General features: G+C 56.5%; 1 protein-coding gene across 2 annotated transcripts in view; it reads left to right on the plus strand.

The window, feature by feature from the left end:
• Positions 1–16956, plus strand: part of CDH23 (cadherin related 23) — a 355887-nt gene that overhangs the window by 337879 nt on the left and 1052 nt on the right. The window contains exons 48-68 of one of the 2 annotated variants that reach the window (XM_070432922.1): positions 2120–2236; positions 3207–3431; positions 4118–4287; positions 4497–4634; positions 5597–5716; positions 7023–7200; positions 7339–7550; positions 9482–9673; positions 9814–9927; positions 10596–10725; positions 10818–11069; positions 11143–11304; positions 12952–13208; positions 13550–13647; positions 14034–14154; positions 14236–14315; positions 14456–14496; positions 14635–14695; positions 15212–15341; positions 15566–15688; positions 16072–16176. In XM_070432922.1, the coding sequence (XP_070289023.1) occupies positions 2120–2236; positions 3207–3431; positions 4118–4287; positions 4497–4634; positions 5597–5716; positions 7023–7200; positions 7339–7550; positions 9482–9673; positions 9814–9927; positions 10596–10725; positions 10818–11069; positions 11143–11304; positions 12952–13208; positions 13550–13647; positions 14034–14154; positions 14236–14315; positions 14456–14496; positions 14635–14695; positions 15212–15341; positions 15566–15688; positions 16072–16176 (3026 nt within the window). The remainder of the gene's footprint in view (positions 1–2119; positions 2237–3206; positions 3432–4117; positions 4288–4496; positions 4635–5596; positions 5717–7022; positions 7201–7338; positions 7551–9481; positions 9674–9813; positions 9928–10595; positions 10726–10817; positions 11070–11142; positions 11305–12951; positions 13209–13549; positions 13648–14033; positions 14155–14235; positions 14316–14455; positions 14497–14634; positions 14696–15211; positions 15342–15565; positions 15689–16071; positions 16177–16956) is intronic. The other variant, XM_070432923.1, reaches the window with a different exon arrangement.

A 16956-nucleotide genomic window follows, 5' to 3' on the forward strand; every position in this document is an offset into this window, starting at 1 on the left:
CACTGCAATGTTGGAGGCCACATGGGCACCCATCCTTGGGAGATTGGAGACTAAAACATTGTGGGTGCCCACCATGCATGCCAGGCATCAGTCAGAAGCAACAGACTAGACTCACACAGAGCAACATGGGTGAACCTGAAAAATGAGTACTTACTGAAAAGAGTAAGAAATAGGGTGGGATATATATACACCACAATCCTATTTGCATAAATATAAGACACAGAGAGAGACACACACATACACAAAAAAATTAAACCCACATGATTTTGAATACATTACAATGATTGCCCTAGAGGAGAAGGGAGGGGGTGAGGAGTATTGAAATAAAAGGGAATAGATACATGCATAAAACAAGAGCAGTGCCAATGACAAAAGTGTGCAATGAGCCAGAGTACGATTAGCTCAGCCTGCACCAGAGGCCTAGAGGAAGAAAGAAGTGAGGAAAACCAGGAACACTAGGAGAAGTCACATAGGTTAAGCCATGTCCCAGTTAGCAGACCCCACCCCTCCACCTTGCAGTGGTTGTTCAGGACCATGGAGAGCTGCTCCATACCCCTGCCCAACTTTACACTGTACATACAGTACTGATGCCTCTACCGCTTTTCTCTCTCCTGTCCTCCTTCCCTCTGACTGACTCTCTTCTCTCTATTTTTCTTTCCAGTGTCTTCTCTGCCCCTCTTCCTCATGCTCTCCCCACCTGCCTTGCTCACCTTCCTTCCCCCTTCCTCTCCTACCAAATGGGCTCCCTCTTCCTTCCCTGGCTCCCTTCCCCTCTGCCTCACAACCTCCCTCACCACCTCCCTCCCAAACTTCCCACCCTGGTCAGCTCTGAGCCCCATCGCCCCCCATGCCCTGCTCTGCTCCATCCCCTCTGCACCTGAACTAACTGATGTTAACCCTCTTCTCTCTTCCTCACGGCTGGCAGGCCCACAGGTTTGAGCTCTGTTTCTCTGTCACTTCCCACCTCATCTCTTCTCTGCTTCACCCCATTGCCTTCCTCCATACCCACCGCACCCCCACCACCCTTCCCATCCTGTGGGGCCAGGCCAAGGCCGTGGCCCAGCCTTTGCAGACTGAATGCAGCCATCCTCTCCCCATCCTCGCTCCCCAGCCTCGGGACGGGGAGCGAGAGTAGGAAGAGGAGGAGGAGGAGGCAGCGGCCCAGGGTAAGTGACCTCCCCTTGGCTGGAAACCGAGGAGGACAGAAGCCCAGCAGGGGGACCTGCCAAGGGGGAAGGGCATCCCAGAGACCTCAGGGCCTGAGAGGGAGCTGGAAAGGGGGAGAGGAGGTTCCACCCTGGATGAGGCGGATGGGAAGAGGAGCACCAGATCCTCCAAAAGGCAGGGAGCAGAGAGGGCCCAATAGAGCAGCCCCTGCATCAGCTCAACTAGATCTGTCCAGTGGTTGGGAGTGGGCAGGGCTCTGAGCGGCAGTGGAACGGTGAAAGAAAACTCCTCGCTGGTTCTAACATAGGGCTGCTCTCCTTTCCACCATTGGTCCAAGTCACTCCCTACTTAATGGAGGCAAAGGAGTAGTCCTGACTGCCCAGGCTGTCCCATTGCTGTCCCCTCCAGAGCACCCCCTCAGCAGTTTAGCGGCCTTGAACTTTCGTTATACTTGATCTCTGTAGAAAACAAGCATTCTTTAAATAGAGATAAAATACACGTAACAAAATTCACCATCTTAACCATCTTTAAATGTATAGCAGTGTTCAGTATACTCACATTGTTGTGGAATGCAAAGCATTTTTAAACAAGAAATTACATGTCATTCTCTATGTGCCAGGCACTGTTCTAAGCCCTTTATTCCTTTCATTGTTATAACCATCCAAATGTGGTAGGTACTGTAATTATCCTGATTTTACAAATGAGGAAACAGGGGTGCAGAGAGGTTAAATAATTTGCCCAAGTTCGCCATCTAGAAAGCAATGAGTGATGTGCCCTACCTTGCAGGGGGTTGTGGCCTCATCCCAGCCAAAGATGAGATCAGCAAGAACAAGGTCCATTGGGGACCATTGCCCTCGGTGGGGATTGAGTGGGTTGGCCAGGAGTACCCCCTAGGAGGCACAGATTTTAGGGGGTTCCCCTCAGGCTGAACCTGACCTGATCTGGTCTACAGGGTCTGTTTTGGTGAAGTCTCCCCTGAACCGGGAGCTGGTTGCCACCTATGAGGTCACTCTCTCGGTGATCGACAATGCCAGCGACCTACCAGAGCGCTCTGTCAGCGTGCCAAATGGTAAGGTTCCCCACAGGCACCTCCCATTCGTTTATTCGGAGCTGATCTGGGCAGGAGGGGCAGGCTGGGAACAGCAAAGGCTTGGCCCAGGAAGGAAGCAGCAGGACCCAGAGGGATGTGAAAGGTGGCAGCTACAGTGAGGCCCAGGATGGCCGTGTGTCCCCGTTGTTAGGCAGAGCTCAGCAGTAGGGGATCCAGAAGCCAAGAATTGGGGGATTCATGAAACCCACGGCTCAGAGTGAGAAGGAGGCTTGGTGGAGGCTGGACGGGAACTGAGAAAAGGATGGTTAGAGACTAAGGTCGGAATTCGTTATCAGAACTGGTAACGAGGATGTGAGACAGGAACCCCAGATCTGATAGGAAGCCACAGGGCCCTAGGAAGGAAAGCACAAGGGAAGGTGATGGAAGCCACAGATACCATATTGGGGTGCATGGCCACCATGGCAGAGAAGAGAGGGCAACAGTTGCTGCCTTCTGCAGGCCGGCACAGGCCATCTTGCCTGAGCCTGAGGCATGAGCTGGAAGGGGCTGCTAGAGGCATGTCTGCAATGTCTGCTTATCTTTATTGCCCAGAGGACCAAGTTTTCAGGAAGGAAGGGCAGACGTGCTCACCTACATGTCCCACACTCAGAGGACAAAGGGCTGGTCCTAGAGAGGTCATGACTCAGGAAGCAGAAGGCTGAATCGTGGAAGGGCCTCATGGGACAGGTTAGGACACTAAGGCACAGTAGGCCGGGGGCTCCACCAAGGTGACTCAGCGGGTGGTAGAACCCAAGCTCCTTTCCTTATGGAAGAATGAGACCAGACCAGGGCCAAGGGTCACGACCCACCAGTCCAGCGTGGGTCAGGCTACAGGGCTCCCAGGAGGGCTGTGAGGTGCTGCCATCCTCTCCAGGCAAAGCTGAGGCTTAGGAAGGCCCAGCCATGTTGGTGTCCCTCACGGCACCCTCACCCCCTGCCTTCACCCCAGCCAAGCTGACAGTCAACATCCTGGATGTCAATGACAACACGCCCCGGTTCAAGCCCTTTGGGATCACCTACTACACAGAGAAGGTCCTGGAGGGCGCCACCCCGGGCACCACGCTCATCGCTGTCTCAGCTGTGGACCCCGACAAGGGCCTCAATGGGCTGATCACCTACAGCCTGCTGGACCTGATGCCCCCAGGCTACGTTCAACTGGAAGACTCCTCGGCAGGTAGGGCTGGGGGACAGGTGTGCCTGTTAGCCTCCCAGAGGGACCATGGCCCCTCAATGGGCTTGGCCAGAGCCAATATGGCCAATGTTCCTTCCAGATTCCCAGACTAAAGGAAAGGACAAAATGCTTTGTCTTAGGTTGAGATGGAAGGCCCCATTAAGATCTGCTGGAAACCTGGAATATTCTACCACCATCTCTCTCCACCACCCAAGCTTTCACTACAGCTGTCCCTTGGTATCAAAGGGGCACTGGTTCCAGGACTTCCCCAGGGGTACCAAAATGTATGGATGCTCAAGTCCCACAGTCAGCCTTCCATCCATAGACACAGCTTCATAGCCACAGATTCAGCCAACAGCGGATTGAAACCTGAGGTTGTGGAGGGATGACTATGTTAGTATCACTTAGGAAGAAGGCCAAGAGGGAGTATCTCAGAGGAGGCCCTGGGCATGCTGATGTCCATCTATTTGACATGTGAAAAGCTTTCCCGCCCCTCCAGGAAAGAGAACAGCTGGATGCCAGTTGCTCTCAGCCCTCTGACCTGCCACTGGGCAGGGCTGACTGACCATCCTCCTCCTTCAAGGGACCACACCTGCCCCTCAGAGCTCTAGATCCTTCTCTTCATACTGTGGAGAGCTTTGTAAGTGAGGAATGGCCAAAATGGCGCTGGGTGTGCCTCTGTGTCTTAGGGAAGGTCATTGCCAACCGGACGGTGGACTATGAGGAAGTGCACTGGCTCAACTTTACTGTGAGGGCTTCAGACAATGGGTCCCCACCCCGGGCAGCCGAGATCCCTGTCTACCTGGAGATTGTGGACATCAATGACAACAACCCCATATTTGACCAGCCTTCCTACCAGGTGGGTGGCCAGGCCTGGTGGGTCTCGGACCTGTGCCCATGCCTTGGGGCCTTCGGTCATCTTTCGCTACCACCCGACCAGCCTCTAAGCCTCACGGTAGTGACCGCCCCATCAGCAGCTTGGGTTGCTATATCAGTGAGTTCCTAGCGCAGGGCATGGACTGGAGGACTAACGTTGGCTGCTCTCTCCCCCTGCCCATCGGGCTCCAGGAAGCTGTCTATGAGGATGTGCCCGTGGGCACAGTCATCCTGACGGTCAGTGCTTCTGATGCCGACTCAGGCAACTTTGCCGTCATTGAGTACAGCCTTGTGGATGGAGAGGGCAAGTTTGCCATCAACCCCACCACGGTAAGCGGGCAATGGAGGGCGTGGGTTTGGGAGTGGGGAGCGCAATGGGCCCAGGGTCACAGGCTGAGAAGCCACCCAAAGTATTGCGGTTTCCCCCTGTGTCTGGGGCCTGCCGCCTGGAGATCTGTAATCTCCAAGGTTTTTAGCTCAGTCAGCCCTGTTCTCAGAGTCCCAGACGTGTAGACTGAGGCTTTTCTGTCCCAGCAGGCGTGGAGGAAGTGGCCAAAATCTTTGGGAACTAGCCCTTTGTGGGACAAAAACTTCTGCTCGGTGACCCCAGCCGACCAGCAAACTTGATTCGAGTTTGTGTGACCACTTTTTGAAACTGTCCAAAGAGAGGCATAGGCAGCCCTGCAGACAGTGAGCACAGAGTTTGAGCGCCTCCTACTGGTGTATATGTGGCCCTGTTCCCAGTACCTCCCCCACGCTCCTAGGAGTCTGACTGTGGGAGAGCAGAAACTCAAGAGAAAGGAGGGATGATGGTTTCAAATGTCTGCAAATGGGCTCCACGCTGCTATTTCAGCACAGAAAGAGCCCTGTGGCCGAGGGGTGTTTGGTCAGCAGGGCCCTCCCCAGTTGCTGGGCTGGACCTGGACTTCCCCTCCCCACTGCCCCCACTCCTGCCCACATCCCCTCATTCTGCCCTCTCAGCAGGGTTCTCTTCTTCCTGCTTGGTGTGAGCAATCAGACACGCTCCTGGCCTGGCACTATGAACAGTGAATATCTATGACACACGACCATATACCTGGCCAGGTAGTGCACGCCAGCCTGGGCTGTTGTCCCCCTCCAGGTGGATTGGGAAGTGAGGGCTAGAATGAGAGCTCCATAGGGGCAGGGGCTGTTGTCTCTTCTGCTCAGCGCCGTATCTCCAGAGCCCACAGCAGGTCTGGCACACAGTCGATGCTCAGTAAATACCTGCTGAACGGATGAAGGCCCTGATTCCACCCTCCTCCTCCTCCTAGGGCGACATCTATGTGCTGTCCTCCCTGGACCGGGAGAAGAAGGACCACTATATCCTGACTGCCTTGGCCAAAGACAACCCTGGGGATGTAGCCAGCAACCGTCGAGAAAATTCGGTGCAGGTGAGCGGTGCCAGGCTAGGCCAGCGACTCCGGGACTGGGGCTGTGGCGGCAGCAAGAAGAGCCTTTAGAGCTTGACGACTGAAGAGCCACCTGTCCCCCTCAGAGACGTGGTGGCAGGAAGGAAAAGGCAAGCGCTTAGCCGGTGGGTCACAGTGGCTGTGGCTGAGGGAGACGGGGACTCCGGCAGAAATCTCTCGTGTCAAACCTCTGCTGAGGCAGAGGGACATGCCTGGGTGTAACCCGGATAAAGCCGGGGCTCGCCTGGCCCAGGGTGCCCGTGTGTCCCATGGAGGGAAACACAGTCTGGCCACCAAGCATAATTATAAGGCAGTTTTCTTTATTTGTGTTTTCTAAAGAACATTAGCAAGGAACCAGATTCACAACCCCGGGTCCAGCGTCCACACAGGTGCTCTGAGGCCAGTGGCTCACCTCCTAAGCTCTACCCCATTCCTACCCCAAATCCTACTCCGTGAGGCTCTGCTTTCTCTTTCTTTCTCCCCCTTCTTTCTGCCTCGTCCAGGCATGTCCTTCTGCATTCAGCTCTCCCCACAATAACCTAACTAACCATCCAAAAATCTCCCCTGGGTGAGGAGCTGGTGGGCAAGTTCTCTTAGCAGATGGGGGAGGGGCTGGGAGCACTCACCACATCGGATCCTGCCCCTGGTCACATAGCCACGTGCTGTGTAGGGAGGAGCACAGGACTTGGAGTCAGAAAATGCAGGTTGCCTCCCTCCAAGGGCAGTGGTGAGTCGGGGGGGGGGGGGGGGAGGGTCTCCTGGCCTGCTGTGTCCATGGGACCCACCCTGGACGGTGGGGTCAGCAGAGAGAGCCAAGTCCCAGGCCAGATACAATCCCAGCCAAGAGGGAGCCTTCAGGGGTGGAGGAGTCGCATCCAGCATTACAGTCCAGAGATTAGAGTGCGAGGTGTGGGCCCTGAGGGAAGGAGCAAAGGGCAGAGGAGGTGGGGGCAGAAGGGCTTCCTGCCTCAGGGCCCAGACACAGAGTACCTGCTCCTCACAGTACCAGCTGCTGAGCGTTTCCTCAAGCCGGGCACTGCCCACCATCACAGCCTGGAACACACTGTCACCGGGAGCCTCACAACCCCTGAGAGGGAAGATATATTGTCCCCAAAGTACAACTAAGGACATTGAGGCTCGGGGTTCAAATAAATTGTTTGAGGTCACACTGCAAGAGTGGGCACTGTCCACCTCCGCTTACTCCTCTGTGACTGGGTCACCTGAAGTAGCTCCCAATATTCCCCGACCTTTGACCTCAACCTCCCCCTCACCCCCCACCCCACCCCAGGTGGTGATTCAGGTGCTAGACGTCAATGACTGCCGGCCACAGTTCTCCAAGCCCCAGTTCAGCACGAGCGTTTATGAGAATGAACCAGCGGGCACCTCGGTCATCACCATGATGGCCACCGACCAGGATGAGGGCTCCAACGGGGAAGTGACCTATTCCCTTGAGGGCCCTGGTGAGGGTACGTAGCCAGCTCCTTACCTGTGATGCCATCGGGCGGGGGGGGGGGGGGGGGGGGGCCGCGCGGGGGGGAGTGGCAGGCTGCCATGGAAGGAGGTCTCAGCCAGAGACGTGCCTGCTCTCTGCCACCCCCTGCCAGAGGCCTTCCACGTGGACATGGACTCAGGCCTGGTGACCACAAAGCGGCCACTGCATTCCTACGAGAGGTTCAACCTGACCGTGGTGGCCACCGACGGCGGCGAGCCCCCGCTCTGGGGCACGACCATGCTCCTGGTGGAGGTCATCGACGTCAATGACAACCGCCCAGTCTTTGTGCGCCCCCCCAACGGCACCATCATCCACATCAAAGAGGTACGTGTCTCCCAGGCCTCCTGCCTACAGCAGGCCCCTCCCCGTATCCAGCCCACTTCATCCCGCAGTCGTGCCTGGGAGCGAAAGGGCAGGCCCCATTGTGAAGGTGGGGAAACTGAGGCCAGAGGAGGGAACAGACTTCTGTGCTGCCCAGGGCAGTGCTGAACGATGGTTAGCAATATGGGCTGTGTCCGCAAAAGGTCTTGGGTTCAAGTCTAACTCTATCGCTTACCAGCCAAACTACCTTGAGCAAGTGACTTCTCTGAGTTTGTTTTCCCTCTGCACCATGGGACCAATCATCTCCAGCTCTTAGATGTCTGCCCAGAACAGTCCCCAGAAACCCACTCCCCCACCCTGGCCTCGAGATAAACATCCAGGCCCCTTCCAAGTGTCTGTTGTTCCTGCTGACACCAAGTGGAGACAGCCTGGGAGCTGAGGCTGAGCATCAAAACAAGCAGCCAGGGGAAGTGGCTGAGCTTCCGGAAACTCCCCAATTCTTCTTTTATTCCTTGCTCTAATTGCCTTGTAAAGATGGGAAGTCTTTCTCTGTCTCCTACCCTTCCCTGCCTTTCTCTCAGCACCCAGCCCACAATGCCCCTTGGTGGTACAATCAGGGTACCTCCCACTTGCTGTTTGCTCCCCAAACGTCCGCAAGTCTCTGCATCTCATATTGTCAGCACCGAGTTCTTGCTGTCACTGTGTCTCCTCTTGGAGGTCCCGTGAAAGAAAGTTCTGCAGGGCACAGCTCTAGGACACACTGTGCTTTTATATTGCGACTTACTGCAATTTGCGTCTGTTGTGATGATTAAGGGGTCCTCTTTGCTTTGTCCACTAAGGGAGCTCAGAGCGTTCAGCCCACCTTGAGTGGCCCTGCAGGGTCTTAGCACACACACCTTGTTTCCCATCCCTCAGTTCCCATTTTCCTGTCAACCATTTCTTTTGTCTACCCTGATCTTTTAAAAATGTGTTCACTTTTATTATAATATATACTTTCTGATAAACTGCCTGAAATCCTCTTTGTGGAATGAGGCATGGTATACATTTATAATAATCTAGTTCTTTTCCATACCAAAGGCCCCATTTACTTTTTCCCTTCAGGGGCTCTGTATTTTGAAAGATTCATGTCTCCCAAACAACCAACATCTGTTAAGAAATTATCTGTTTGTCATCCACTTTCTGTTAATGAACTGCAACTGCTGTTCAGAGTGTCCGATAGTCATGGTCAATGAGGTACACAGTGAAACCATGCTGAGCCGGTAATTTTTCAACTAAAAGCAAAGAAACTTGTTCTTTTGCTTGTGTGCCATGCAGCTTTATCATGCCGGGGTCAGTGTATGACGTCAGTTAGGCTTTTTGATATCTTAGACTTAATTCAAGGGATATGGGAGACTGGGGCTCAGAGAGGTTTAGTGGCATGTTTGGGTCACATGGTATTATAACAGACTAGAAGCCAGGTGTCCAGTCTGCATCCACCGTGTCACCCTACCTACCTGCCCCCCATTTTCAGGTACCCCATTAAGTGGATGGTATTTGGGGATACCTAGAGCTCCTGTGATTGGAGTAGCAGAAAGCAAGACAGACCCGGGAACAGAGGATGGCTCTGGCCTCTTCTAAACCTTAGCATGCAATGGAGTCGGAGGGATGAGGGTAGCCACTGGACAGGCGGTCACCCTAAGAGAGTTTGGAGCACAGAGGGTCCCAGGCTGAACCATCAAAGGGCAGTGGCCTTGGCTAGGAGTGGGGTGAGGGGATGTTCTAGCAGATGCTCAGACTCCAGTAGAGTCCAGCCAACAGGCAGCCATTTCCTAAGGATGCGGAAAGGTGGCAAGGACATGCTGCTGCAGGACGAGAAAGAATGAGAGCTCCAGGGGGGCCTGGGAGCTGGGATTCTCCCAGATGCCCCAGCAGCCTCCCTCCCCTGCCCTCCGCAGGAGATCCCGCTGCGCTCCAACGTGTACGAGGTCTACGCCACAGACCAGGATGAGGGCCTCAACGGGGCCGTGCGCTACAGCTTCCTGAAGACCACGGGCAACCGGGACTGGGAGTACTTCACCATTGACCCCATCAGCGGCCTCATCCAGACCGCGCAGCGCCTGGACCGTGAGAAGCAGGCGGTGTACAGCGTAAGGGCGGGGCCAGCTCAAGGGGCAGGGCCGGGGAGGGGCTTTCCTCTGGGTGCAGGGCCACGGAGAATGTCTTCAAGAGGGTGGTCTGGCCCCGGGAGTGCCCTTCTGGGGCCCTGACTGTGCCCTTCCACCTCTAGCTCATCCTGGTGGCCAGCGACCTGGGCCAGCCAGTGCCTTATGAGACCATGCAGCCCATGCAGGTGGCCCTGGATGACATCGATGACAACGAGCCCCTCTTCCTGAGGCCTCCAGTGAGCTCTCACCCATGCCCCGCACCTGTCACGCCCACACAGGGACTCCCTGCCTGCAGGCACACATGTGCATGTCCTCCCTTCTGCACCCTTCACCATATGCATGTGTGGTTGCACCCAGAAACCTGCATACACTGAATAGAACAAATACTTACTGAGCCACTACTATTTCAAAGCACTACCCAGCTGCCAAAACGGAGCAAAATGCTGGACTCCTGGAACTGACCCCTCCTTAGTGCCACACTGTACATGGGAAGCCGGAAAGTCGGCTCTGCTTCCCTGAGTTGGGCTGAGCCCCTCCTTGGACGCGGGCTCTCTGACTTGGCGCTTTTCCCTGTGTGCACCTGGGATGAGATGTTCCCTGGAGACTCATGTGCATATGAGACAGTGACCCCTGGTCCAAACATCCACTGAGGTATTGGGAGACCAGAGAACGTGCCAAGCACAGCCCTGCCCTCATAGAGGATGCCACTGGGTGACATCAGGGCAGAGCTGGGGTCTCCCAGGCCCAGCCATTGCCCCCTTGAGGTTATAGCCCTCTCCTCACCCCATAAGGTGTGGACAAGAAGCTCCCTCAGCACCCACGAAAGTCCTGCCTCGGGCCTCTGGCAGGACCTGGGAGCCGGGCCTTGCCTTGACCCTGTGAGGACACTTCCCTCTCCCTGCAGAAAGGCAGCCCCCAGTACCAGCTGCTGACAGTGCCCGAGCACTCACCGCGTGGCACCCTCGTGGGCAATGTGACCGGCGCTGTGGACGCAGACGAGGGCTCCAACGCCATTGTGTACTACTTCATCGCAGGTGGGGCTGACGGGACTAGCGCCCTGCCTGCCCTGGGGCTGGAGATGGCCCGTGTGCCCTGCCCCTCACCCTGTGCCATGTCCCACCTTCAGCTGGGAACGAAGAGAAGAATTTCCAGCTTCAGCCTGACGGGCGTCTGCTGGTGCTAAAGGACCTGGATCGGGAGCGCGAGGCTGTCTTCTCCTTCATCGTCAAGGCCTCAAGCAATCGCAGCTGGACACCTCCCCGGGGACCCGCACCGGACCTGGACCTGGTCACGGACCTCACCCTGCAGGAGGTGCGCGTCGTGCTAGAGGACATCAACGACCAGCCCCCGCGCTTCACGAAGGCTGAGTACACTGCAGGTGCAGGACTGGAGCCTGGGTGCCGGGGTGGGGGGGCCCTGCCCTACCACTTACACTCCGCCCATTCCTGCAGGAGTGGCCACTGACGCCAAGATGGGCTCCGAGTTGATCCAGGTGCTGGCCCTGGACGCAGACATTGGCAACAACAGCCTGGTCTTCTACAGCATTCTGGCCATTCACTACTTCCGGGCCTTTGCCAATGACTCCGAGGACGTGGGCCAGGTCTTCACCATGGGTAGGGGCCTGGTCACACGTGGGTAGGGGCCTGGTCACACGTGGGTTGGGGCCTGGTCACACGTGGGTAGGGGCCTGGTCACACGTGGGTTGGGGCCTGGTCACACATGGGTAGGGGCCTGGTCACATGTGGGTAGGGGCCTGGTCACACGTGGGTAGGGGCCTCTGTCACTGCATGGAATGTCGTCTGGAAGAGATGGGGTGGTCTGTTTGGGCACCACAGAATATGGGTGGTCAGCCAGCCCTGTCAGTCTTTTCATTCATTCACCCATCCATCTATTCAGCCAGTCAGCTATCATTCATTAATCCTTTTATTCAACCACCTATCCATATCCACATCTACCCACCCACTTCCTCTTTATCTTTCTCTTCCCATTTCCTCCTCCACCCATTATTCATGTATCCATCCATCCATCCACCCACCCATCTCTCCATTCCCCTTTCCATATATCCTCCTGACGTTCCAGTTGGACACCTCGCCTTCCCGTGGTAGGCACTGTGCTAGGCATGGGGAGCCAGCATTCAGTGTACTTGTACCTACAAGTGTGCGTGTCTGCTTGTGTACTTCCCTGTGTGGGTGGCTGAGCCCACAGGGTGTCCCATTACCTTACTTCAGCCCCAACCCCTTCCCTGCTCTTCTCTGTAGGAGTCAATCCAGACTTCTTGGCCTGGCATTCAAGGCTCACCAGGTCTTCTTCCTAATCCCCCTTTCTGGTTCTCATCCCCCTACTATCCTTAAAGGCCCTGCGCCCAGTCAGGCTGCACTGCTCACCATTCCTTCAGCCTGCTGCACGCCATCCTCCCTGGGCCTTTGGTCCCTTTTCTTCACTTCCTGGATTACCATTCTGACCTTCAACTGCCTTTGATATGCTCCCCCCAACCATCCTTCAAAATCTAGGTCATCCCTGGCTGGGTGGAGCATCATCCCGTGCACCAAAAAGTTACAAGTTCGATCCCTGGTCGAAGCATATATGGGAGGCACTCAATTGACGTTTCTCTCTCTCTCTCTGAATTCAATTTTTAAAAACAATAGCATATCCTCAGGTGAAAATTAAAAGAAAAAAAATCTAGTTCATATGCCACCTTCTCCAGTCACACAACCAGACACCATCCCTTTGTCCTCTGACCTCCCATTGCTCTTATTTTAATAAGCAAAAACACAGAGGGGCTAAGTAGTGAAAGGTCACACAGCTAGAAAGTGGCAAATTTTAAACCCATGTCCACTGTCTTCTAAGAAGACGGGACTGTGCCTCCTGTGGTCATCTCTCTACTGTCAAATTCTGAATGCATGTGGGGATACAGACACTAAGGGGGCTCAGAAGGACCCCAGCAGGGGACACCAGATGCCCAAACTCATCCTTCTTGGGCCAGCACACCCACAGTTGTTTTGGTTAATATGCAGAATGTTTAAAAACTGAGCTCAGTAGTTAGAAATCCGGAGTTCACTAGGAATCTATAGAAGAAGCGTAGGTGTGGCAGCCACACTGGGGTGGGTGCTGGGCTCTACAGCTCTGGGTCCCAAGTCCTGCAGGCCCATGCTGCCTCCCCAGAAGTGTGTCTCCTGCCCCTGCACCTCACCCCTGCCCCAGGGATTCTGGGGCACTGGGTGGCCCCTGAGCTGCTCCCCACCCGTGGGCTCTTCCTGCAGGGAGTGTGGATGGCATCCTGCGCACCTTCGACCTCTTCATGGCCTACAGCCCCGGCTACTTTGTGGTGGACATTGTGGCCCAGGACCTGGCAGGCCACAACGACACGGCCATCATCGGCATCTACATCCTGAGGGATGACCAGCGCGTCAAGATCGTCATTAACGAGATCCCCGACCGCGTGCGTGGCTTTGAGGAGGAGTTCATCCGCCTGCTCTCCAACATCACCGGTGCCATTGTCAACACTGACGACGTGCAGGTGCCCACGGGACCCGCCCTGGGGCTGGGGGCAGTGGAGGGAGAGGACTAGGCCACAGGGAGGGACAGGGCATTGTGAAGAGGCCAGAGACGTGAAAGGGGATGTATGTGCCCTCAATCGTTTCCTACCTGCATGGCCCTGAGAAAGGCCTTCCAGGTCTCCGGGCCTGTTTCCTAACCTGTGAAATGGGGTGATGGTAGTGCCTTGCAGTGAGGTGATGGGTATCACACTTGTGATGGGTTCACTGGGAAGGCAGGCCAGGAGGGGCGCCTAGAAGAGGCCTGCCCATCCCAGCCCATCCCTTGCACCCGCCACTCCCTATAATGCCCCTTCTTGCCTAGTTCCACGTGGATAAGAAGGGTCGGGTGAACTTCGCACAGACAGAGCTGCTCATCCATGTGGTGAACCGAGATACCAACCGCATCCTGGACGTGGACCGGTGAGTGGGCATCTGTGCTCGGAATGTCGCCTCCCTGCCCTGGAGTTGGGGAGGGACCCACCAACAGAGGCATCACCAGCACCATCATGCCTGCTGCACGGTGCTCTCCCCAGGATGTGGGCAGAGAACCGTTTGTGGGCATTAGCAGAGCTCTGCCCTCCTGAGCCTTACTCTCCCCGTCTGTACAATGGGAGTATTATATTGATTGTGAGGGTTGTGAACTCTCTAGGATACAAAGCGATCCTAGCTGGGTGGGCTTTAATCTTGCAAGGCTTGCAAGGGGTGAACCTTAGACGTCCAAGTCAAGACCTGGCAGCCTGGCCTGAGTGAGCAGGCGCTTGGGGGATGGCTGAGGATGGGAGCTGAGGCCCCTGCCCCTTGCCCAGGGTGATCCAGATGATCGACGAGAACAAGGAACAGCTGCGGAATCTTTTCCGGAACTACAATGTCATGGACGTGCAGCCTGCCATCTCTGTCCAGCTGCCCGAAGACATGTCTGCCCTGCAGGTACCCCTGGGGGCACCTGCCCCACCGCCCCCTTATCACCCCGGGTGGGCCCGCCCGCTCACGCCTGTCCCGTAACTTCAGATGGCGATCATCGTCCTGGCCATCCTCCTCTTCCTGGCTGCCATGCTCTTCATCCTCATGAACTGGTACTACAGGACCGTGTGAGTGACCCCTGGCCCTGCCCTGAGATTGGCTGACCAGCCAGCCCTCCTCCAGGGATGGATATGGAGGCAGGCAGTGTCCTGAGATGCCAGCCCAGCCCCAGCCTCCCTTACCAGCTCTTCTATCTGCTTCTCTCCAGACACAAGAGGAAACTCAAAGCCATCGTGGCTGGCTCCGCAGGTGAGTGAAGGCTGCGATGGCGGGAGGCTAGAGGTCAGGAGGGGCTCCTGGGGAACTCACATGGCCCTGGACGGGGCCTGGCTCCCCAGCCCCAGCAGAGCAGCTCCCTCCCCTCCATGCCCCAACCGCTCCCTGCAGGGAACCGTGGCTTCATCGACATCATGGACATGCCCAACACCAACAAGTATTCCTTTGACGGGTGAGTGGGGTCCCCAAGCCCTGCCTGGTGCATGCTGGGAAGGCCTGCCCAGGACCCATCCAGCTTCCCTGAACTCAGCCCAGGCTGAACTGAAAGAGGCCAGCTTCCCTGCCGCCTCCCAGCGAGGGAACGCAGACTAGCTAAAACCTGGGGTGTGGGCGCCCCCTGGTGGGTCAGCCACCCCTCTTCTCCACCCTCAGGAACAGTGTCACTGAGCTGGGCTCCCCAACCCTGATGGGCCCCAAGTTCGAGGGAGGAGTTGACTTTGGTCAGTGGGTGCAGTGAGGCTTCCAGACCAAAGCTCATCCAATCGACATGTTGTCCTGTCCTGGTTCTAATGGGATCCTAGGGGGAGGATGCACCCGTAGGTGCTGTGGGCAAGGGACCTGCACCCCCTCCCCTGCTCTGTGAGACACTACAGTTGGCCAGGGAAACAGGAAGGGGTGAGGGTGAGGCGGGCAGGGCCTCTGTCCTCTCAAGCCTTCCATCCTCACCCCACCCCGCCCCCACCTGCAGGGCCAACCCAGTATGGCTGGATCCTTTCTGCCGGAACCTGGAACTGGCCGCCCAGGCTGAGCACGAGGACGACCTGCCGGAGAACCTGAGCGAGATCGCAGACCTGTGGAGCAGCCCCACCCGCACCCACGTGAGCCTGGGCCAGGGCCAGGGCCAGGGTAGAGGAAGGGTGTCAGCCCTGGCCGAGGAGCGGGGTTTTCTAGGACAGCAGTCGCCAACCGGTGGTCCGTGGTCCACTGACGGTCCATGAGGTCCGAAAGGTTGGCGAGCGCTGTTCTAGGTGGTCCTCTGCCCTGTATGTGGGTGTGTGCCTGCTTGCTGTCTACCTCTGTCCACTAACATCCTCTCTCCCAGGGAACTTTTGGACGTGAGCCAGCAGCAGTGAAACCTGACGAAGACCGCTACTTGCGGGCAGCCCTCCAGGAGTACGACAACATTGCCAAGCTGGGCCAGATCATCCGGGAGGGGCCCATCAAGGTGAGCGCTCCCTACAGAATCCTGCACCTCTGCCCCGGAGCCTTAGCTAAGCTTGGACCTGCTCCAGGGGATGCAGGGAGTAGGGAACAGCCTTCTCCACCGCCAGGCTCAGCTAGACCCGGCCTCCACTGGGACCAGAACACCAGGGCAACAAGAGGGTCCTGGGCAGAGGGGCCGATCAGGAGCTGCTCCAGCCCGTGGTGCCCTTAGGACCAGGGTGCCATCCCGAGCTGTCAGGCTCTGCTCCTGATCCTCTACACTAGGGTTAGAGGCCTGTGTCTCTAGACGCCCTGTCACCTTCCATCACCCTGTACGAGTTATCAGAGCGAGGGGTGGGGAGGCTGGGGGGCCATGGTGGGGGGTTAACCTTCTCCCTCCCCCAGGGCTCGCTGCTGAAGGTGGTCCTGGAGGATTACCTGCGGCTCAAAAAGCTCTTTGCACAGCGGATGGTGCAAAAAGCCTCCTCCTGCCACTCCTCCATCTCCGAGGTAGCGGGGAGGGCAGGGAGCTGTGTGCCGTGCCCCAGCCCTGGGGGTGCTCTCTCTCTCTTCCTCTTTCTGGCTCTCCTGCTGCTCTCATCCTTCTCCGTCTCTGGAGCTCAGCAGCCAGGACCAGAGAGCAGTGGGTGGGGTACAGGAAGTGACAGTGGGCTCTGCTTTCTGGGTTCTGCAGTGGGCTTTCCAGGGATGGGGTAGGCACAAGGAAGTGTTTCCCAGATTTGAGGTACCCCAAAAAGATACTTACTTGTAAGGGGTGATTTAAAGAAACTGGCTGTAGGTTCAAATAGGGTCTCAAGTCTGCCGGCCTGCAGCGGCGTGTCAACACTTGGAAAGTCAGGTGAAGACCCAGATCACCAGCTGGGCCAACATTCCAAGTGAAATGGGCCAAAGCCGAGTTCCCCACAGAACAAAAGCTCCATCTGGGTGCCCAGTACACCTTGGTCCCCTCCAGCTTTACCCGTGGGCACTTTGACCTGGCCACTAGTGTTGAACTTGCTTGAGGCCAACTTGGTAACAAACCCAGAAACTGTAGTTGCATCACAGCAACTTTGTAGATAAAAGTGAATACACAAAATTCAACTCACAGGAAGCCCATGCTCCCAAGAGCCCAGCACCGTAAGTTCCATGGTTCCGCTCGTACCAGCTGGAGACAGGCTGTTAGCAGCCGCACAGGCCGCTGCAGCGCCAGCCCAGGGTCCCTATGCTCAATGGGGAGGAAGCAGGCGCATAGCAGGTAGGACGCTGGGGCCCCCCCCCCCCCGCCTGCTC

Source organism: Myotis yumanensis, unplaced genomic scaffold (assembly GCF_028538775.1).
Source record: "Myotis yumanensis isolate MYYU_CA2020_CCGP unplaced genomic scaffold, mMyoYum1.0.hap1 SCAF_13, whole genome shotgun sequence".
Classification (NCBI taxonomy): Eukaryota; Metazoa; Chordata; class Mammalia; order Chiroptera; family Vespertilionidae; genus Myotis; species Myotis yumanensis.